The following is a 23787-nucleotide window of genomic DNA, read 5'->3' as shown; positions in this document are numbered from 1 at the left end:
AAACAGGCAAAACCATTCAGGACATAGGCATAGGCAAGGACTTCATGACCAAAACACCAAAAGCATTGGCAACAAAAGCCAAAATAGACAAATGGGACCCAATTAAACTCCAGAGCTTTTGTACAGCAAAAGAAACAATCATTAGAGTGAACTGGCAATGAACAGAATGGGAAAAAGTTTTTGCAATCTACCTATCTGACAAAGGGCTAGTATTCAGAATCTACAAAGAATTAAAACAGATTTACAAGAAAAAAGTGAACCCTATCCAAAAGTGAGAGAAGGATATGAACAGACATTTTTCAAAAGAAGACATATATGAGGCCAATAAACACATGAAAAAATGCTCATCATCACTGATTATTAGAGAAATGCAAATCAAAACCACATTGAGATACCACCTCATGCCATCTAGAATGGCGATCATTAAAAAATCTGGAGACAACAGATGCTGGAAAGGATGTGGAGAAACAGGAACACCTTTACACTGTTGGTGGTTGTGTAAATTAGTTCAACCATTGTGGAAGACAGTGTGGTGCTTCCTCAAGGACCTAGAAAGAGAAATTCCATTTGACCCAGCAATCCCATTACTGGGTACATACCCAAAGGATTATAAATCATTCTGTTAATAAGGACACATGCACACGTATGTTCATAGTGGCACTGTTTACAATATCAAAGACCTGGAACCAACCCAAATGCCCATTGGCGATAGACTGGACAAGGAGAATGTGGCACATATACACATGGAATACTATGCAGCCATAAGAAATGATGAGTTCATGTCCTTTGTAGAGACATGGATGAATCTGGAAACCATCATTCTCAGCAAACTGACACAAGAACAGAAAATCAAACACCACATGTTCTCACTCATAGGCCGGTGTTGAACAATGAGAAAACATGGACACAGGGAGAGAGCATCACACACTGGGGTCTGTTGGGGGTGGCCAAGGGAGGGACAGTGAGGAGGGAGATGGGGAGGTTAGGGAGGGATAACATAGGGAGAAATGCCAGATGTAGATGATGGGGGGATGAAGGCAGCAAACCACCTTGCCATATATGTAACTATGCAACAGTCTTGCATGATCTGCACATGTACCCCAGAACCTAAAGTAAAATTAAAAAAAAGAAAAAGTACAAAACAAAACAAACAAAACAAACAAACAAAATATCCTCATGCACTCGCTCCTGAAAAATATATGACACAGAAACAAGCATTGTTGCCTTGCTGTCAACATCGGTAGACTCATCAACCTGGATTGCATACCACAGTGACTCATTAATCCTCTCTAACAGTTGTGTCTAAATATCCTCTGATATTTCATCTAGTTATGATGCTAGCTGAAAGAGGAACACGTGCCACCTTTTGAACTTCAGCCTCTCCTAAAATTTTATAACAGATACCCTTATCAGTAGGCAGGATCAACTCTTCACAATAGCAAAGGGCTTCTTAGCATTAGCAATGCGTTTAGCCACTAAGAATAATGCTCTCAGTGGAAACGCATTTGATGAGGTGGTGGCCTTTAATAATGGCTTCTGTTCTTTGTGTTTACATTTTTTTTTCTTTTGAAAAACTCCGAAGGCTTGTCTTTTAATGCGGGGTGCTTGGTCTCCATGTGGCAAAGCAGTTTTGAAGGTTATATGGTTTCACTGGATATACAAAGCAGACTTGGAGAATGTGAGTCACCTGTTGAAATGAACCCGTAATTTAAGTAGGGCTTGGTATTTTCTTTTAAATGCAGCTTTCCTTTTTTGGCAATCTTAGAGTCTTCTGCTGTCTCATCATTTGGTCTTTTGCCCTTTTCAAAGATGCTTTCTAAGGATGCTTGTTTTTTACTCATTTTGGCTAGGGTTAACTTGTGGGCTTACCAAAGCGGTGACTGAGATAAGTACTCAAATAAAGGAAAGAGACCTGAATGGAAGTGGTAAATAAAATGAATAGGCAGGCTGTACAACTGAAGCACATCAACTCACTTGCCACTATAAAGCCTACCACCAGATGTATTTTAATTGTCACTTGCCACTCAGCAATAGGGTTTTGATATTAGTCTGCAAGCAATTGATTTATTTTGGTCTCTGTGCAGTCAAACCTCTCTGCTAATATTAATCTATATTTACAGCCGATCCCCAGAGCTAACATCAGTGCCTCAGCTCCACCTCAGATCATCAGGCATTAGATTCTTTTAGAGAGTGCACAGCTGAGATCCCTGCCTGTGCAGTTCACAATAGGGTTCTGCTCCTATGAGAATCTAATGCTGCTGCTGATCTGACAGGAGGCAGAGCTCAGGCAGTAATGCAAGTGATGGGGAGCAGCTGTAAATACAGATGAAGCTTTGCTGGCTCGCCTGTGCTCACCTCCTGCTGTGTGGCCCAGTTCCTAACAGACCATGGACTGGTAGTGGTCTGTGGCCTGGGGGGTGGGGACTCCTGCTTTATCAGACATGTGGTTTGCAAATATGTTCTTTCACTAAGTATGTGGCTTGTAGTTTTTATCCTCTTAACAGGGTCTTTCTCAGATAAAAAGTTTTCAGTTTTGATGAAGTCGCATTTATAAATTTTCCTTTTATGGATTGTGCTTTTGGCTTAAGTCTAAGAATTATTTGCTATAGCTCTAAATCCCAAAGATTTTCCTACTCTTATTCTAAATGTTTTATAGTTTTATTTTTGACATGTAATTCCATGACCTATTTTGAGTTAATTCTGCAAGAAGTGTGAGGTTTACATAGAGGTATCTTTTTTTTTTCTTTTGCCTTTGAGTATCCAACTGCTTCAGTACTATTTGTTTAAAAAGCTATCTTTCTGCCACTGAATAGATTTTGTGAAAAATCGGTTGGGCATATTTCTTGGTTTTCTCTTCTTTTACATTGACCTATATATTTGTCTTTCCACCACACAATTTTGATTACTCTAGTTATGTATTAAGTCTTTAATTCAGGTTCATCTGCTTTATTCTTTTTTTTTTTTTCAAAATTATTTTAGATATTCTAGTCTCTTTGATCTTTCACATAGGTTTAAGAATAATCTTTTTATATCAACAAAAATCCTATTTGGATTTTGATAGAACTTGTATTAAAATTCCGTTCTCTTGGGGAGAATTAACATCTTTGCTATGCTAAGGCTTCCAGTTCATGAATGTGATATGTCTTACTTAGATCTTCCTTGATGTCTTTTGTTAACTTTGTGTAGTTTTCAGCATGCAAGTTCTGCACATGTTTATATTTCTACCTATAAAATAAAAAGTATTTTTTTTAGCTATTATAAGTGGTATTTTAGTTTTTTTTTGTTTTTGTTTTTGTTTTTTTGAGACGGGGTTTCGCCTGTTACCCAGGCTGGAGTGCAATGGCGCGATCTCGGCTCACCGCAACCTCCGCCTCCTGGGTTCAAGCAATTCTCCTGCCTCAGCCTCCCTAGTAGCTGGGACTACAGGCGTGCACCACCATGCCCAGCTAATTTTTGTATTTTTAGTAGAGACGGGGTTTCACCATGTTGACCAGGATGGTCTCGATCTCTTGACCTCGTGATCCACCCGCCTTGGCCTCCCAAAGTGCTGGGATTACAGGCGTGAGCCACTGCGCCCGGCCTAGTTTTAACATCATTGTCAATGTGTTTCTTGCTAGCACATAGAAGTACAATTGATTTTTATTCTTCTGTTTTCTTTTGGTTTGGTTTTAGAGATTGGATTTCACTCTGTCACCAATAGATTGGTGGCACATAGATTAGTGCAGCCTTGAACCCCTGGGCTCAAGTGATCCTTTCACCTGAGCCTCCCAAGTAGCTGGGTGGCACTACAGGCATGTGCCACCATGCCTGGCTAATATTTTAATTTTTTTAGAGATGGGGTCTTGCTATGTTGCCCAGGCTGGTCTCGAACTTCTGGCCTCAATCAATCTTCCTGCCTCAGCCTCCCAAAATGCTGGGATTACAGGCATTAGCCAGCATGCCCAGCCAACACTTTTAATTTTTTTTTAAATATGGAGTCTCGCTCTGTTGTCCAGGCTGGAGTACAGTGGCATGATCTTGGCTCACTCTAACCTCCACCTCCCGGGTTCGAGTGATTCTCCCACCTCAGCCTCCCGAGAAGGTGAGATTACAGGCACACGCCACCACACCCAGCTAATTTTTGTATTTTTAGTAGGGACAGAGTTTCACCATGTTTGCCAGGCTGAACTTGAACTCCTGACCTCAAGTTATTCACCTGCCAAGGCGTCCTGGGATTAAAGGCATGAGCCACTGTGCCTGGTCAACAATTTTAATTTCTGAGTGTTTATCTTGTGTCCTGTGAACTTGCCAAATCTACTTATTAGTGCTAGGAGTTTTCCTGCAGATTCCGTGGGGTTTTCTAGGTAAACAACCTTTGTATTTGAAAATAAGAACAGTTTTAATTCTTTCTGATCTGTGTGCCTTTTCTTACCTTTTTGCGCTGTTTCATAATTAAGCACTATGTCAAATAAGAGGGGTGCAAGTGGACATCTTGCCTTCTTTCCAGTATTAGGCAGAAAGAATTCAGTGTTTCACCACTAAGTATACTGTTATCTGTAGTATTTTGTAGTTGCTCTTATGAAGTAGAGAGAGTTCCCCTCTATTCCCATATTTCTAAGAATTTTTAAAAATCATAGATGGATGTTGAATTTTGCCAACTGCTTTTTCAGCATCTAATTATCAGATCCAGTTATTTTTCTTCTTTAGCCTATTAATATGATAGATCACGTTGTTGGTTTTTGAATATTGAACTAACTTTCCGTCCCTGAGATCACTCATAATTTTAAATAAGAAAGGAGAAGTTAGGGTAAAAAATATCTATATTGCTACCTTCAGTCGCCTACAAAAGTAGTTTAAAGCACTGTCTGGACCTTTTTTCAGTCTTAGTTTTCTTTTCTTTTCTTTTTTTTTAAAAAATATATTTACTGAGATATATTTATTGGGATATAATTCACATAATATATAGTACACTCGGGTCTTGATTTTCTATTTCTAAAATAATCATATATCTATGAACTAACTCAAGAGGAATTTTGAGAACATGAATTCCAAATATTCTTCCTTTAATTAATACTTATGTTATAGATGATTTCTTTAGGCATAACAAGTGCTTTGGAGAATCTCATATAATTTTTGAAGAAAGCAAAGGATTTTTAAAAGTGTGGTCATCACCTTAGGCCAAAATGGATTTCAGAACCTAAAACTAGAATAAGATACTTTCTCCCACTATAGACATTTTGTTACATTTCCTTCTAGCCCTTTTCTTTTCCTAGCCAGATTTTTGTGTTCTTTTGCATATTTGTAAATAATGTATTAAATGGATTATTCTACTTTTTACCATTTCTGTATACAAATTTTAAAATTTTTAACATGAAAAATTTTTTTTACATAAAACTTTTATCACATTTTGCATTATATCCTTAAGATGGATTCCCACAAGTGGAAATTTTGGCACATACAGCCAATGAGCTTTCAAAAAGCCACTGCTTCACAATTAAGAGGAAACTTCATGAAAACAAAAATGGAAACAATAGACCACTTAGAAGTTGAATAGAGAACCATGGACAGCAGCAGCTAACGAGAACCCTTCTGGGGTCAGAGCAAACCTCAATAACTTGCCTCAAAACTACCCCTTCTTCTGTGAGTTTGACAGAGAGTGGAATGGTGGTGATGAGGGGCTGGGGGTGAAGGGAGTAGGGGAAGAAGAGAGACGTTGGTCAGGGTGTAAAAATTTTCAGTTACAACGTGAGTAAGTTTGGGAGATCTAATGTACGGCATGGTAACTATAGTTAATATACTGTATAGTTGAAATTTGCTGTGAATAGATCTCATGTGTTCTTATCACACACCTACAATAGTAACTAGGTGAGAGAGAGGTGATGAATATGTTAGCTTAATTGTGGTAATCATTTTACAATGTATGTGTGTATCAAAACATCATGTTACATACCTTAAGTATATATAATTTTTATTTGTCAATCATACCTCAACAATGCTTGGGTTGGGAAGTAGTACCCCTGCAAAGGGATCAAATGTAATTGGATCAGACTGTGAAACAAGTTAACCCACAAGTGATTGTCAAAATCAATAGAACATTCAGCTAGCAATTAATAGAGGCTAATAGTTGGATTTGATACAAGTAGGGCCAGACCAGTCAGACTTAAGAGACAGTCAAAGAGAGCCTGGCTAAATCCATTGTCATCCTAGGGGGAGGAGCTAGGGTGACTGTGCATGCCCGTGGAAGGGAATTGGAGTAACTATGTGTATACCCTGAAGAGCAACATCAGAGGCTATATACTGTAAGGGAAATAGACATCATAGAAACAGTCCAGAGAAATAAATAAGAAAACAAACCAAACATAACAAGTCCCAAGATGGGGAGGATCAGTATTTAGAGGTGCTACAATATATTATTTAAAATCCCTAATTTTCAACAACAACAAAAATTTAACCTTCAAAAATACAAGAAAATGCCACCCATCCATATGAAAATAAAGCAAACAAAAGAAACTCTCTTTTAGAGCAGCTTCTTATTTCTTTATTATTAGTTATTTGATGAGACATTGTTATTATCCCTTCTTTTTCTTTCTTATTTTTTTAGTTGACAAATAATTGTGTATATTTATGGAGTACAGTGTAATGTTTTGGTCTATATGTGTAGAAAGATTTGATGTATGTATGGTAGACAGGTTTAATTAAACTAATTAACATATCAAATTATCAACTTGCTTTTTTGGAGTGATATTAAAATTTTATTCTTTTTGAAATTTTGAATTATACAGTAGATTATTATTAACTGTGGTCACCATGCAGTGTAATAAATCACCAAAACTTATTTCTCCAGTCAAACTAAAACTTTGAACTCTTTGATCAACATCTTCCCTCTTTCAATCCTTCCTCCTTTCACCATTCTACTCTCTGTTTCTATAAAGTCAGGTTATAAGTAAGATCATACCATATTTATAAGTAAGATTGTAAGTATTCCACTTATAAGTAAGATAATACAGTATTTGTCTTTCTGTGCCTGGCTTATTTCATTTAGTATGATGTCCCTAAATTCCATCCAGGTTGCCATGAATTACAGAATTTTTTTCTTTTTAAAGCCATATAGTAGGAGTCCCCAACCCCTGGGCCACAGACTTGTATGGGTCCATGGCCTGTTACCCCAACTGGTACCAGTTCCACCCACACAGCAGGAGGAGGTGAGCCGTAGGTGGGTTAGTGAGCATTACTGCCTGAGCTCTGCCTCCTGTCAGATCAGCAGCGACATTAGATTGTCATAGGAGCGTGCACAATATTGTGAACTGCACATGTGAGGGATCTAGGTTGCACACTCCTTGTGAGAATCTAACTAATGCCTGATGATCTGAGGTAGAACAGTTTCATCACAAAACCGTCCCCACCCCACTGCTGTCCATGGAAAACTTTTCTTCCATGAAACCAGTCCATGGTGACAGAAAGGTTGGAGATCGTTGCTGTGTAGTATTCTATTTTGTATGTATACCACATTTTCTTTATCCATTCATCTATTTATGGCCTTACTTTACTTCCTTAAATGTGATTTCCTTTGTTTCTTTGAACATATTTTTTAAAGGGCTGCTTTGAGCTATTTGCTAAGTCTGACTATGTATGTTTGCTGTCCTTCTAACAATTTCTTTAAAAGCTATAAAATTTAAAAGTAATAATTGTAATAATATATCATTGGACTTGTGACATACGGAGATGTAAATGTAAGCAGTAATATCACTAATGAGAGAAGGAGTAAATACAGCTAGGTAGAAATAACATTTCTGTGTTGAGCTGGAAATAATTCAACAGTAATAGTTGCAGACATCAGTACCTCACTTTCAATAATGAAGAGAGCAGCTAGGCAGAACATCAACCAGGAAATACAGGATTTCAACAACACTGAAACCAAGTTTGCATTAACATAAACATATGAAACACTCTTCCAACAACAGTAAAATACATAGTCTTCTCAACATGGAAGATCCTCCAGAACTGATCATGCATTAGGCCATAAAACAAGCCTTAATAGGTTTAAAAGGATTGAAATTATGCAAAGTATGTTCTCCCACCACAATGAAATTGTTAGGGATTGATAAAAGAAGAAAATTTTGTAAATTTACAAGTATATAAAAATTGAGCAGCACATTCCCAAACGGTGAGTCAAAGAAGAAATCACAAAGGGAAAAAAGAAAATACTGAGATTAGCAAAAATGAACATATATTGTGTCAAAACATACAGGATGCAGTTAAAGCAGTGCTTTGAGGGAAATTTATAGCTCTAAATGCCAATCTATATTTTTTAAAAAAGAAGAAAGATCTTAAGTCACTTACCTAGCCTTCCACTTAGAACACTGGAAAAAGGGAACAAACTAAACCCACAGTAAGAAGAATGAAAATAATAATCAAGATTAGAACAAAAACTAAGTCAAGAGAGAACAACTGAGAATCAAAGAAGTCACAAGCTTGTTCTTTCAGAATATCAACAAAATTGACAAATCTTTAGCAAATTGACAGAGTCAAATTACTAAAATCAGGAATAAGAGAAGGGACATCACTACTAACCTAATAAAAAAGTGTCATAGGAGAATATTATCAACAATTGAATTCCAAAAATTAAACGCTTGGATAAAATCAACAAATTTCCAGCAAAACACAGACTATTAAAACTGACTGAAAGAAAAGTAGAAAATCTGAATAAACCTACAACCTAAAGAGGTCAAAATAGAAAATTTTAAATTTCCATAAAGTAATATCGAAGCCCAGATGGCTTCAATTCTGAGTTCTTCCAAATGATTCAAGATGCATTTATCCAAAATGTTTGCAAACTTCCAAAAGTAGCAGAGAACATTCCCCAATGCATTCTATGAAGCCATTATTGCCGTGAGACCAAAGCCAGACAAAGATCTCACAGGAAAATAAAACAGCAGACCAGTATCTCTTATGAATACAGATGAAAAATTCTCAAGAAAATACTATAAAACTGAATCCAACAACACATAAAATGCAATTTACACCCTCAAGTAGGGTTTATTCCATGAATGCTGGGTTAGTTTAACACCTGAAAATCAATTAATATATCATCATATCAATAGAATCAAGAATGAAAACCACACGGCCTTCTCAATAGATGCAGAAAAAGCATTTGGCAAAACCCAACATTCTTGCCTTTATAAAAACACTCTATAAACTATAAATAGAAAGAAACTTCTTGACCTCATAAAGGGCATCTATGAAAACCGCACAGCAAGCCCTGTACTCAGTAGTGGTAGAATGCTTTTGTCCTAAGATCAGTATCAAGACAAGAATGCCAACCTTGCCTCTTCTATTCAACATTGTAGCAGAGGTTCTAGGCAGGGCAATTAGGCAAGAAAAAGAAATAAAAGGCATCCAGAATGGAAAATAAGTAAAACTATCTCTGTTTGCAGGTGACATGATCTGAAATACAGAAAATCCTAAGATTCAACTAAAAAACTTAGCAAAGGATATTAATAGACATTTCTCTACATAAGACACATAAATGGCCAATAAACACATGAAAAGATGCTGAACATCATTAATAGAAAAATGAAAATCAAAATCATACCATTTCACGATGACTAGGATGGCTATAGTCACAGAGAAGATAAAAAATGTTGACAAAAATGAGGAAAAGGTGAAACCCTCATATATTGCTGGTGGAAATGTAAAATAGTGAGGCAACTTTGGAAATCATTTTGGCAGTTCCTCAAAATGTTAAAAATTAGATTACCATACAGCTCATAAATGTCACTTCTGTGTGTTCAAGAGTAATGGAAAACATGTCCATGCAAAAACCACTTTATGGCAATATTATTTATAGTAGTCCCAAAGTATAATAAGTCACATACGTTTAACTCATGAATAGATCTGTGGTTTATCTATGCAATGGAGTGTTATTAGGCAATACAAGTAATGAAATTTTTATAACTGCTAAAACATTGATAATTCTTAAAAATATTATGCTAGGCCGGGCGCGGTGGCTCATGCCTGTAATCCCAGCACTTTGGGAAGCCAAGGCAGGCGGATCACAAGGTCAAGCGATCGAGACCATCCTGGCCAACATGGTGAAACCCCGTCTCTACTACAAATATAAAAAAATTAGCCGAGCGTGGTGGCGTGCACCTGTAGTCCCAGCTACTCGGGAGGCTGAGGCAGGAGAATTGCTTGAACCCAGGAGGCAGAGGTTGTGGTGAGCCGAGATCACGCCACTGCACTCCAGCATGGCGCCTGGTGACGGAGTGAGACTCTGCCTCAAAAATAAAACAAAACAAAAACCAAACAAAAAAACAAAAAAAATTATGCTAATAAAGGAATCCAGTCACAAATGACCGCATACACATTGTTTCTGTGTATATGAACTATCCAGAATGAGGCAAATAGTATAAAATAGTTTAGGGGTTGCCTAAGGCCACAGAGGGTTCTGTGTTGGTTTTTTGTTTTGTTTTTGTTTTTGTTTTTGTTTTTTTGAGATAGGGTCTCCTCCAGTAGCCCAGGCTGGAATACAGTGGTGCCATCTTGGCTCACTGTAGCCTCGACCTCCTGGGCTCAGGTGATTTCCCACCTCAGCCTCCTGAGTAGTTGGGACTATAAGCCTATTGTCACCATGCCTGGCTAAGTTTTTTGTATTTTTTGTAGTGATGGGGTTTCACCGTGTTGCCCACACTGGTCTTGAACTCCTGAACTGAAGCAATCTGCCTACCTTGGCCTCCCAGAGTGCTGGGATTACAGGTGTTAGCCACCATGCTTGACCTTGAGTTTCTTTTTGAGATGATAAAAAAGTTCTAACATTAGATTGTGGTAATGATGGTACAACTGTGTTAATATGCTAAAAATAATTGATGCCATGTGAATTACATTTCAAAAAAGCTATTGTCAAAAAAAAAATCATGGTTCATTTTCTACTGCCAGCAAAGTATATGAGATTGCCATTGCCCAATGTAATGTTTATTAACACAAACTAACAAATTTTTCCACTAGATAGACTAGAATAGTGTCTTTGGTAGAGTTTTTATGGTTCAGCTGAAAGAGATTTTGCTCTCAGTGTGCATTTAATAATGACCTTTTTAATGGTCATGACTAGAGTGGGGAATACTGGTGGCATCGATTGGGCAGAGACCAGGAATACTGCTAAGCATCCTGTGATGCATAGTGCTGTCCTCACTCCAAGTAATGATCCAACCCAAAAGATCAGTAATGTCAAAGTAAAAAAACCCTGGGCCGGGCTCAGTTGCTCACGCCTGTAATCACAGCACTTTGGGAGGCTGAGATGGGTAGATCTCGAGATCAGGAATTCCAGGCCATCCTAGCTAACACAGTAAAACCCCATCTACTAAAAATATAAAAATTAGCTGGGTGTGGTGGTGCATGCCTGTAATCCCAGCTACTCAGGAGGCTGAGGCAAAAGTGCTTGAACCCAGGAGGTGAAATTTACAGTGAGCCAAGATGGTGCCACTGCACTCCAGCCTAGGTGACAGGGCAAGACTCCATCTCCGGGCAGGGGGTAGGGGGAGGTGTACCCCAAACTAGTAATGGCATCTTGTTATAATTTATTTTATTACTATTAAGGGTAAATTTTCCCCATACATATACAATTTAATTGTATTTCTTCTTTAGTAAATTTTCTGATCGTTATCATCTAGCTCATATTTCTCATCAGTTCATAAGTTCTTTATGTTAGTAGAGATATAAACAATTAACTTTATTTACTAAGTTTATTTGTCTTCCAGTTGTTTCCCTTCAAATTTCGGTTAAGTTCATATTGGCTATCAAAATGTGTGTGTGTGTTTTTAATGTGACCATACTTTTTTTTTTTTGCATTGTATCTAGCTTAGAAAACTATTTCCCTGACTGCCTATCTCCCTTCCCTGTAATTTCACTTTTATTTCTTCTTACTGGAATTTAAACTTTACCTTTTCACATTTAACTTTTTAAATACATATAGGATTTATTATGTACATTACAAGATAAGGATTTTTTTTTTTTACTAGTGATTGTTCTTCCTCCTTTTGAAAAATATTTGTGTCACCAAGCATATTTTAAGGCTCAAGATAACTTTTTTTTTTTTTGGAGACGAAGTCTCACTCTGTCACCCAGGCTGGAGTGCAGTGGCATGATCTCAGCCCACTTCAACCTCTGCCTCCCTGGTTCAAGCAATTCTCCTGTGTCAGCCTCCTGAGTAGCTGGGACTATCAAGATAACTTTCAAAAAAGGAAGCTTTCCACAAATTTATACAAGAGAAGGAATGTACAATTACTCCTTGTGTTCCTTAATTATGGAGTCCAATGACATTCTATAAGCATGTAGCTCACCTGACTCAGGACAAAGCAGTACTCACAGATATCATCCTGTCAGTCTTGCAGGAGTATGTAAAGAAATATCAAAGCTGGTAGTAGAAACTGGTTGCAGTTTGAAATTAATAAGCCTTTTCTTAAGGAATTTTCTGATGTGATCAAAGAGATGGAGAAAGTGATACTATACATACATGTGTGGTGTGTTTATTTGGTGAGAAGGAGGGACACAATTTCAAATCACATTAAAAGTATTTGCCAGTTTATAACAGATTATGAAAATTTTGTGAGTCTCTGATAATATAATAGTTAAGTAAATTAATGGGAACAAGTGTAGATATCTTTTTATTATTGTACAGATGGAGAATGAGTTAGATTCTGCTCGTTCTGAAATTGAACTCCTGAGGAGTCAGATGACAAATGAGAGAATCTCCATGCAGAATCTAGAAGCTTTGCTGGTGGCCAATCGAGACAAAGAATATCAGTCTCAGATAGCACTTCAAGAAAAAGAATCTGAAATTCAGCTTCTTAAGGAACACCTTTGTTTGGCAGAAAATAAAATGTGAGTTGTTTAGCAGTGTAAAATCATACATCTTAAATTTCTGGTCTTTAGAAGAATTTTAAGACCAGAATTTAAACAATTTGCCTCCTATATGCCATTAATTAAACAGAGGATCAGAAATATTATGATTTGCCTAAGAGATAGTGCTTTTGCTATTATATTTTTCTTATCTAAATTTAAGTTTAATGATCTCTATTCTTTCCAACAGAGTTTTGAGTATAATAGAATATCTGATCTAAAATATTGACTTTAGGAAATATAACAAAATGAGAAAAAAAATAAGCAGTCTGAAACCAGAAGAATTTTCATATTTAGACCAAGATATTGCAACCTAATGTTTGCATTTGCCATGTCATATTTTCTTTTGTACCTATAATGTGTACTGTGTACCTAGAAGAACACCTGCATTCACAAAATACAGAAGACTTCCCAGGACGTTGATTTTGTTTTCTTCTTCTTCTTTTTTTTTTTTTTTTTTTGGATCTCTAACACTCCTAGCACCTTATTAGAAGACCTTTGGCTGGAGAATTGGGCCAAAATGCCCACCTGTATAGTGATTTTTTTTCTATTAAACTTAGTCACCTCTCACAAAAACTGATAGGGGACACTTAACCTCTGTCCTTACCTGTCCCATCTATAACACTTTGTATCCATCCTCCACTTTGTCATCGCATAAGAGCTCAGGATATGGGGAAGGATAAGATGCATGGTCTCTGCAGTCAGCCATTCCTAGGAACCCCTGACTGACTAGGCAAGGGCTTCAGATCCAGGGCCAGTTTCCTCTTTTTCAGGTTATGGTGGCAGTGACTGTCATTCTTTCCCATTCCAAGAGCTAGACTATTACGATTTCTTCAACTGGTTTTGCAAGATTTCTTTCTCAAGGTGGTAGGTGGCAATCTGCCTTAGTGAAATATGCCAAAACTTCCACCCTAAGAGCTATGCTCTGTTTTAGACTGACCGGTAAATACTAACATGTACAATTAGCATGAGAAACGTTTATGTTATTAGTCTCAAACTTTAGATTTCTGCAGTCTATGATACTATCCTGAAAGCAAGCAAAGAGGATAGAATGTTCTGTGTGAATGACATTCATCAGTGTTTACCTTTCTTATGATATTGTGCCTTATCAAAGGGTTTTTGAGCCATTGTTTAGCCTTAAGGAAGATCCTATTAAATTAAATATTGTGTATATAAAATTTTATTATAAGGCACTTGGTTGAATAGATATATATAAAACTGAACATATTAATCATGGAGCTAGTGAATTCCAGTGTTAATTATTTGATCATACTACTACTTTATATAATACCTCTAAGTACTTACATAAAAAGCTATTTATAGTAAATAGTATAGATAGATGATATATAATGTGATCCCACAGGGAAACTGAAACAGAAAAGGTTTAATTGCATTAGAATGGGATTGCTTAGGCTTTTCAAGTAGTCTTCTTTGCATACTTACCATGTCTCTAACATTGACATATTTTAGATGCACTAATAAATCTGGCCATGAAAATCACATTGTGATTTGGATCCAGCTGACAAACCACTGTAAATATGGTTTCATGTACCCCAGGAATCATAGCCATATTTTAAGTTTAGTCAACTGTAACTCTTGTCTTCTTTTAAATAGGGCCATCCAGAGTAGAGATGTGGCCCAGTTCAGAAATGTTGTCACACAATTGGAAGCTGATTTAGACATTACCAAAAGACAACTAGGAACAGAGCGCTTTGAAAGGTAAATTTATCTTGATGCAAGCTCAAAAACAATGCTTTTCAGCATGGGAAGCATTATTTCTTAGGTTTTAGTTTTTTTGTGATGTTAGATTTTAAAGTATAAATCAAGCTACAGTTTTACAATACTTTTAATAATTTTGCTGGATATAAAATTTTAAAGCATCACTATTTTGCTTTAGGGAGAGGGCCGTGCAAGAACTTCGCCGCCAAAATTACTCAAGTAATGCTTATCATATGAGTTCTACAATGAAGCCAAATACAAAATGTCATTCACCAGAACGTGCTCACCATCGATCTCCTGACCGAGGCCTAGATCGATCATTAGAAGAGTGAGTCTGTTTAAGGATCCATTCTCTTGAGACCAAATAGCAATATCTAGTATAGTGAATATTTGGGGTAATAAGGAAACTCAATAGTCTATCTTCAATAGTAATATTTAAACATGATTACCAAGATATAGTGATATAAAAATAAAGGATTTTGATAATTTAATTAGAATTATATATACTAAAGAAAAAGGTCTAATATTTTATCTGTTTGCATAAATTATATATTTTTTATTTCCAGAGTTTTGGGGGAACAGGTGGTTTTTTGTTGCACAGATGAGTCTTTTAGTGGTAACTTCTGAGATTTTGGTGCATTCAATACCCAAGCAGTGTGCACTGCACCCAGTGTGTACTCCTTTATTCCTTACCCTTCTCCCACTAGGGAAGAAACTTTGAGATCCTTCCCCCTGAATCCCCAGAGTTCACTGTATCATTCTTAGGCCTTTCATCCTCATACCTTAGCTCTCACTTAACATAAAAACATGTGATATTTGGTTTTCCATTCTTGAGTTACTCCCCTTGGAATAATGGTCTCCAACTCCATCCAGGTTGTTGTGAATGGCATCATTTTATACCTTTTTATGGCTGAGTAGTATTCCCTAGTATATTTATACTACATTTTCTTTATCCACTTGCTGGTCAATGGGCATTTAGGCTGGTTCCATATTTTTGCAAAAGCAACTTGTGCTGCTACAAACCCGTGTACAAATATCTTTTTCATATAATGACTTCTTTTCCTCTGAGTAGATACCCAGTGGTTGGATTGCTGGGTCAAATGGTAGTTATACTTTTACTTCTAAAAGGAATCGCTGTACTATTTTCCTTAGTGGTTGTGCTAGTTTACATTCCCACCAGCAATATAAAAGAAAACATTCCCTTTCACTACATCCATAACAACATCCACGATTTTTAAATTTTTTAATTATGGCCATTCTTGCAGGAGTAAGGTAGGTATCCCACTGTGGTGTTAATTTGCATTTCTCTGATAATTAGTGATGTTGAGCATTTTTTCATTGGCCATTTGTATATATTCTTTTGAGAATTGTTTATGCATGTCCTTAACCCACTTTTTGATGGGATTATGTTTTTTTCCTTGCTGATTTCTTTGACTTCCTTGTAGATTCTGGATATTAGTCTTTTGTTGAATGCATGTTTGGGAAGATTTTCTCCCACTCTGTGGGTTGTCTGTTTACTCTGCTTATCATTTCTTTTGCTGTGCAGAAGCTTTTTAGTTTAATTAAGTCCCATCATAAATAGATAATATATGTAACATAAATAATTTGGTTTCGTTTCATTTGCTTTTGGATTCTTGGTCATGAAGTCTTTGTGTAAGCCAGTGTCCAGAAGGGCTTTACCAATGTTATCTTCTAGAATTTTTACAGTTTCAGGTGTTAGATTCCTAAGTCTTTGATGATAAGGTGAGAGACGAAGATCCAGTTTCATTCTTCTACATGTGACTTGCCAGTTATCCCTGCTCTATTTGTTGAATAAGATGTCCTTTCCTCACTTTAGTGTTTGTTTACTTTGTCGAAGATGAGTTGGCTGTGATTATTTGGCTTTATTTCTGGGTTATCTATTCTGTTCCATTAGTCTATATGCCTATTTTTATTGAGTACCATGCTGTTTTGATAACCATAGTTTTGTAGCATAGTTTGAAGTCAGGTAATGTCATGCCTCTAGATTTGTTCTTTTATTATTATTATTATACTTTAAGTTCTGGGGTACATGTGCAGTATGTGCAAGTTTCTTACCTAAGTATACATGTGCCATGGTGGTTTGCTGCACCAATCAATCCATCTACATTTGGTATTTCTCCTAATTCTATCCCTCCCCTATCTTCCCACCCACAAAAAGGCCCTGGTGTGTGATGTTCCCCTCCCTGTGTCCATGTATTCTCATTGTTAAGCTCCCACTTATGAGTGAGAACATGTGGTGTTTGATTTTCTGTTCTTGTGTTAGTTTGCTAAGAATGATGGTTTCCAGCTTCATCCATGTCCCTGCAAAGGACATGAACTAATCTTTTTTATGGCTACATAATATTCCATGGTGTTTATGTGCCACATTTTTTTTTTAATCCACTCTATCATTGATGGGCATTTGGGTTGGTTCCAAATCTTTGCTATTGTGAACAATGCCACAATAAACATATGTGTGCATGTGTCTTTATATTAGAATGATTTATAATCCTTTGGATATATATCCAGTAATGGGATTGCTGGGTCAAATGTTCTAGATCCTTGAGGAATCATCACAATGTCTTCCACAATGGTTGACCTAATTTACACTCCCACTGACAGTGTAAAAGCATTCCTATTTCTCCACATCCTCTCTAGCATCTGTTGTTTCCTGATTTTTTTTAATCATCACCATTCTAACTGGCATGAGATGATATCTCATTCTGGTTTTGATTTGCATTTCTCTAATGACCACTGATGATGTCTTCTTTTGAGAAGTGTATGTTAATATCCTTCACCCACTTCCTTGCACAAGGTGTAAGGAAGCAATCCAGTTGTAGATGCATGGTATTATTTCTGAGGCCTCTGTTCCATTCCATTGGTCTATATATCTGTTTTGGTTTTGGTTACTGTAGCCTTGTAGTATAGTTTATAGTCAGGTAGCATGATGCCTTCAGTTTTGTTCTTTTTGCTTAGGATTGTCTTGGCTATGTGAGCTCTTTTTTGTTCCATATGAAATTTGAAATCTTTTTTTTCCAATTCTGTGAAGAAAGTCAGTGGTAGCTTGATGGGGATAACGTTTAATCTATAAATTACTTTAAGCCATATGGCCATTTTCACAATATTGATTCATTCTATGAGCATGGAATGTTTGTATCTTCTCTTACTTCCTTGAGCAGTGATTTGTGGTTCTTGAAGAGGTCCTTCACATCCCTTGTAAATTGTATTCCTAGGCATTTTATTCTCTTTGTAGCAATTCTGAATGGTAGTTCACTCATGATTTGGCTCTCTGTTTGTCTGTTATTGGTGTATAGGAATCATTGTGATTTTTGCACATTGATTTTGTATCCTGAGACTTTGCTAAAGTTGCTTATCAGCTTAAGAAGATTTTGGGCTAAGATGATGGGGTTTTCTAAATATGCAATCATGTCATCTGCAAACAAAGGCACTTTGACTTCCTCTTTTCCTAACTGAATACCATTTATTTCTTTCTCTTGCCTGATTACCCTGGCCAGAACGTCTAATACTGTGTGGAATAGGATTGGTAAGAGAAGGCATTCTTGTCTTGTGCCAGTTTTCAAAAGGAATGCTTCCAGTCTTTCCCCATTCAGTCAGATATTGGCTGTGGGTTTGTCATAGATAGCTCTTTTTATTTTGAGATACATTCCATCAATAACTAGTTTATTGAGAGTTTTTAGTATGAAAGACTTTTGAATTTTGCCAAAAGCCTTCTCTGCATCTATTGAGATAATCATGTGTTTTTTGTCATTGGTTTTGTTTATGTGATGGATTACGTTTATAGATTTGTGTAGCTTGAACCAGCCTTGCATCCCAGGCATGAAGCTGACTTGATCTTGGTGGGCAAGCTTTTTGATGTGCTGCTGGATTCAGTTTGCCTGTATTTTATCGAGGATTTTCACATCGATGTTCATCAGGGATATTGCCTAAAATTTTCTTTTTGTTGTGTCTCTGCCTAGTTTTGGTATCAGGATAATGCTGGCCTTGTAAAATGAGTTAGGGAGAATTGCCTCTTTTTGTATTGTTTGGAATAGTTTCAGAAGGAATGGTACCAGCTCTCCTTTGTACATCTAGTAGAATTCGGCTGTGAATACGTCCGGTCCTGGACTTTTTTTGGTTGGTAGGCTAATAATTGCTGCCTCAATTTCAGAACTTGTTATTGGTCTATTCAGGGATTCAGCTTCTTCCTGGTTTAGTCTTGGGAGGGTGTATGTGTCCAGGAATTAATCCATTTCTTCTAGATTTACTGGTTTATTTGCATAGAGGTGTTTGTAGTATTCTCTTATGGTAGTTTGTATTTCTGTGGGATTGGTGGCAGTATTTCCTTTATCATTTTTTATTGTGTCTATTTGATTCTTCTCTCTTTTTTTCCTTTTTAATCTGGCTAGTGATCTGTTTTGTTGATCTTTTCAAAAAAAAACAGCTCCTGGATGCATTGAGTTTTTGAAGGGTTTTTCATGTCTCTGTCACCTTCAGTTCTGCTCTGATCTTGATTATTTCTTACCTTCTGCTAGCTTTTGAATTTGTTTGCTCTTGTGTCTCTAGTTCTTCTCATTGCGATGTTAGGGTGCCAATTTTAGATCATTCCTGCTTTCTCTTGTGGGCCTTTAGTGCTATAAATTTCCCTCTACATGCTGCTTTAAATGTGTCCCAGAGATTCTGGTACGTTGTGTCTTTGTTCTCATTGGTTTCAAAGAACATCTTTATTTCTGCCTTCATTTTGTTATTTACCCAGTAGTCATTCAGGAGCAAGTTGTTCAGTTTCCATGTAGTTGTATGATTTTGAGTGAGTTTCTTAATCCTGAGTTCTAACTTGATTGCACTGTGTTCTAGGACTGTTTGTTATGATTTCCTTTCTTTTACACTTGCGGAGGAGTGTTTTACTTCCAATTATGTAGTCAGTTTTAGAATAAATGCGATGTGGTGCTGAGAAGAATGTATATTCTGTGGATTTGGAGTGGAGAGTTCTGTAGAGTTCTGTAGATATTAGGTCTGCTTGGTCTGGAACTGAGTTCAAGTCCTGGATATCCTTGTTAATTTTCTGTCTCATTTATCTGTCTAATATTGACAGTGGGGTATTAAAGTCTCCCACTATTATTATGTGGAAGTCTAAGTCTCTTCATAGATCTTTTTGAAATCGCTTTATAAATCTTGGTGATCCTGTATTGGGTGCATATATGTTTAGGATAGTTAGCTCCTCTTGTTGCATTGATCCCTTTACCATTATGTAATGCCTTTCTTTGTTTCTTTTGATCTTTGTGGTTTAACGTCTATCAGAGACTAAAATTGCAACCCCTGCTTTTTTTCCTTGGTAAATATTCCTCCATCCCTTTATTTTAAGCCTGTGTGTCTTTGCACATGAGATGGGTCTCCTGAACACAGCATACTAATTGGTCTTGACTCTTTATCCAATTTGCCAGCCTGTGTCTTTCAATTGGGGCATTTAGCCCGTTTATATTTAAGGTTAATATTGTTATGTGTGAATTTGATCCTGTCATTATGATGCTAGCTGGCTATTTTGCCTGTTTAGTTGATGAAGTTTCTTCAAGGCATCAATGGTCTTTACAATTTGGAATGTTTTTGCAGTGACTGGTACTGGTTGTTCCTTTCCATATTTAGTGCTTCCTTCAGGAGCTCTTGTAAGGCAGGCCTGTTGGTGACAAAATCTCAGCATTTGCTTGTGTGTAAAGGATTTTATTTCTCCCTCACTTATGAAGCTTAGTTTGGCTGGATATGAAATTCTTTGTTGAAAATTCTTTTCTTTAAAAATGTTGAATATTGGCCCCCACTGTCTTCTGGCTTGTAGGGTTTCTGCAGAGAGATCTGCTGTTAGTCTGATGGGCTTCCCTTTGTGGGTAACTTGACCTTTCTTTCTGAGTGCCCTTAACATTTGCTAGGTTGGAGAAGTTGTCCTGGATAATATTCTGAAGAGTGTTTTCCAATTTTGTTCCATTCTCCTTATAACTTTCACGTACACCAATCAAACATAGATTTGGTCTTTTCACGTAGTCCCATATTTCTTGGAGACTTTGTTCATTTCTTTTCACTGTTTTTCTCTAAACTTGTTTTCTTCCTTGATTTCATAGAGTTGATTTTTAATCTCTGATATCTTTTCTTCTGCTTGATTGATTTGGCTATTGATAGTTGTGTATGCTTCATGACGTTATTGATTCGGCTACTGATAGTTGCCTAGGCTCCATGAAGTTCTTGTGCTGTGTTTTTCAGTTCTATCATGTCATTTATGTTCTTCTCTAAGCTGGTTATTCTAGTTAGCAATTCCTCTCACTTTTTTTTTTCAATGTTCTTAGTTTCCTTGCCTTGGGTTAGAACATACTCCTTTAGCTCAGAATAATTTGTTATTACCCACCTTCTGAAGCCTAATTCTGTCACTTCTTCAAATTCATTCTTCATCCAGTTTTGTTCCCTTGCTGGTGAGGAGTTGTGATACTTTGGAGAAGAAGAGGAGTTCTGGTGTTTAGAATTTTCAGCCTTTTTGCACTGATTTCTCTTTGTGAATTTATCTACCTTTGGTCTTTGATGTTGGTGATGTTGATACTATTCCTTTCTGTTTGTTAGTTTTCCTTCTAACAGTCAGACCCTTCTGCTGCAGGTCTGGTGTAGTTTGCTAGAGGTCCACTCCAGACCCTGTTTGCTTGAGTATCACCAGTGAGGGCTGCAGAACAACAAAGATTGCTGCCTGTTCCTATCTCTGGAAGGTTTGTCCCAGAGGGGTACCCAGCAGATGCCAGCCAGAGTTCTCCTGTATGAGGTGTCTGTTGACCCCTATTGGGAGGTGTCTCCCAGTCTGGATACATGGGGGGTAGAGGTCAGGGATCTACTTGAAGAGGCAGTCTGTCCCTTATCAGAGCTTGAACACTATGCTGGGAGAACCACTGCTCTCTTCAGAGTTGTCAGCCAGGAATGTTTAAGTCGGCTGAAGCTGCACCCACATCGCTGCTTTCCCCAGGTGCTCTGTCCCAGGGAATTGTGCCCACTTCAAACTTCCTGGTGGCTTTGTTTACACTGAGGGTGAAAGCACCTACTCAAGCCTGAGCAATGGCAAAGGCCCTCCCCCCACCAAATTTGAGTGTCCCAGGTCGACCTCAGACTGCTATGCTAGCAGCAAGAATTTCAAGCCAGTGGATCTTAGCTTGCTGGGCTCCATGGGAGTGGGAAATGCTGAGCCAGGCACTGGAGAGAATCTCCTGGTCTGTCGGTTGTGAAGACCATAGGAAAAGCACAATATCTGGGCCAGAACTCATCATTTCTCCCAGTACAATCTCTCAAGGCTTCCCTTAACTAGGAACGGGAAATCCCCCAACCCCTTGCACTTCCCAAGTAGGGCATTACCCTGGTTAGCTCTAACCATCCTGGTTAGCTCCCTCTCCATGGTCTGTATCCACTGTCCACCCAGTCCCAATGAGATGAACCAGGTGCCTCAGTTGGAAATACAGGAATCACCCACCTTCTGCATCTGTCTTGCTGGGAGCTGCAAACTGGAGCTGTTGCTATTTGGCCATCTTGCCAGCTCTCTCCAGATTTGTTCTTTTTGCTTAATCTTGCTCTGTGGGGTCTTTTGAGGTTCCATATGAATTTTAGGATTGTTTTTTCTAGTTCTGTGAAGGATGATTCTGGTACTTTGATTGGAACTGCATTGAATTTTTATATTGCTTTTGACAGTATAGTTATTTTTACAGTATTGACTCTCCACGAGCATAGGATGTGTTTCCATTTGTTTGTGTCATCAATGACTTCTTTCAGCAGTGTTTTGTAGTTTTCCTTGTAGAGCTCTTTCACCACTCTGGTTCGGTATAGTCCTGAGTTTTGTTTTTGTTTTTGTTTTTGTTTTCCGCTGTTGTAAAAGGAGTTGAGTTCTTGATTTGTTTCTCAGCTTGATTGCTATTCGTGTATAGCAGCACTACTGATTTGTGTACATTAATTTTGTATCCTGAAACTTTATTGAATTTATTTGTCAGATCTGGGAGCTTTTTGGATGAGTCTTTAAGGTTTTCTAGGTATATGATCATATCATCAGTGAACCTTGACAGTCTGACTTTCTCTTTACTGATTTAAATGCTGTTAACTTCTTTCTCTTGTCTGATTGCTCTGGCTAGGACTTCAGGTATTATGTTGAATAGAAGCGACGAAAGTGGGCATCCTTGTCTTGTTCCAGTTCTCAAGAGGAATGCTTTCAACTGTCCCCATTCAGTATAATGTTGGCTGTGGGTTTGTCATAAATAGCTTTTATTATTTTGAAGTATGTGTCCCTCCTATGCCAATTTTGCTGAGGGTTTTAACTATAAAAAGATGCTAGATTTTGTCAAATGCTTTTTCTGCATCTGTTGATATGATCACATGATTTTTTTTTAAATTTTGTTTATATGGTCTATCACATTTATTGACTTGCATATGTTAAATCATCACTGCATACCTGGTATGTAACTCACTTGATCGTGTTGTATTATCTTTTTGATATGCTGTTAGATTCAGTTAGTAAGTAGTATGTTGAAGATTTTTGTATCTGTGTTCATCAGGGATATCGGTCTATAGTTTTCCTTTTTTATGTCCTTTCCTAGCTTTGGAATTAGGGTCATACTGGCTTCATAGGATGATTTAGGGAGGATTCCCTCTTTCTTTTACTTGTGGAATAGTGTTCTATAGAATTGGTACCAATTCTTCTTTGAATGTCTGATGGAATTCAGCTGTGAATCCATCTGGTCATGAACTTTTGTTGGCATTTTTAAAATTACTGTTTTAATCTCTCTACTTGTTATTGGTCTGTTCAGAGTTTCTGTGTCTTCCTGATTTAATCTGGGAGGGTTGTATATTTCCAGGAATTTATCCATCTCCTCTAGATTTTCCAGTTTGTATGTGTAAAGGTGTTCATAGTAGCCTTAAATGATCTTTTGTATTTCTGTGGTATTGGTTGTAATATCTCCCATTTCATTTCTCATTGAGCTTATTTGGATCTTCTCTTTTCTTGGTTAATCTCACTAGTGGTCTATCAATTTTGTTTATCTTTTCAAAGAACCAGCTTTCTGGTTGATTTATCTTCTGTAATTTTTGGTTTCATTTTTAATCAGTTCCACTCTGATCTTTGTTATTTCCTTTTCTTCTGCTGGGTTTAGGTTTCATTTGTTCTTGTTTCTCTAGCTCCTTGAGGTATGACCTTAGGTT

General features: G+C 37.2%; 1 protein-coding gene across 9 annotated transcripts in view; it reads left to right on the top strand.

Moving 5' to 3' along the window:
* TSGA10 (testis specific 10) overlaps positions 1-23787 on the top strand; it is a 140719-nt gene that overhangs the window by 104040 nt on the left and 12892 nt on the right. For 7 of the 9 annotated variants that reach the window (XM_074403994.1, XM_074403997.1, XM_074403968.1 and 4 more), the window contains 3 exons: positions 12653-12855; positions 14488-14592; positions 14771-14920. The exons of 1 other annotated variant lie outside the window; for it this stretch is intronic. In XM_074403994.1, the coding sequence (XP_074260095.1) occupies positions 12653-12855; positions 14488-14592; positions 14771-14920 (458 nt within the window). Of the gene's footprint in view, positions 1-12652; positions 12856-14487; positions 14593-14770; positions 14921-23787 lie in introns of those variants that run through there. One more of the 9 variants, XM_039475633.2, reaches the window with a different exon arrangement.

This window comes from Saimiri boliviensis, chromosome 1 (genome assembly GCF_048565385.1).
Source record: "Saimiri boliviensis isolate mSaiBol1 chromosome 1, mSaiBol1.pri, whole genome shotgun sequence".
In the NCBI taxonomy this organism is placed as follows: Eukaryota; Metazoa; Chordata; class Mammalia; order Primates; family Cebidae; genus Saimiri; species Saimiri boliviensis.
This window is presented reverse-complemented; position numbering and strand designations above follow the sequence as displayed.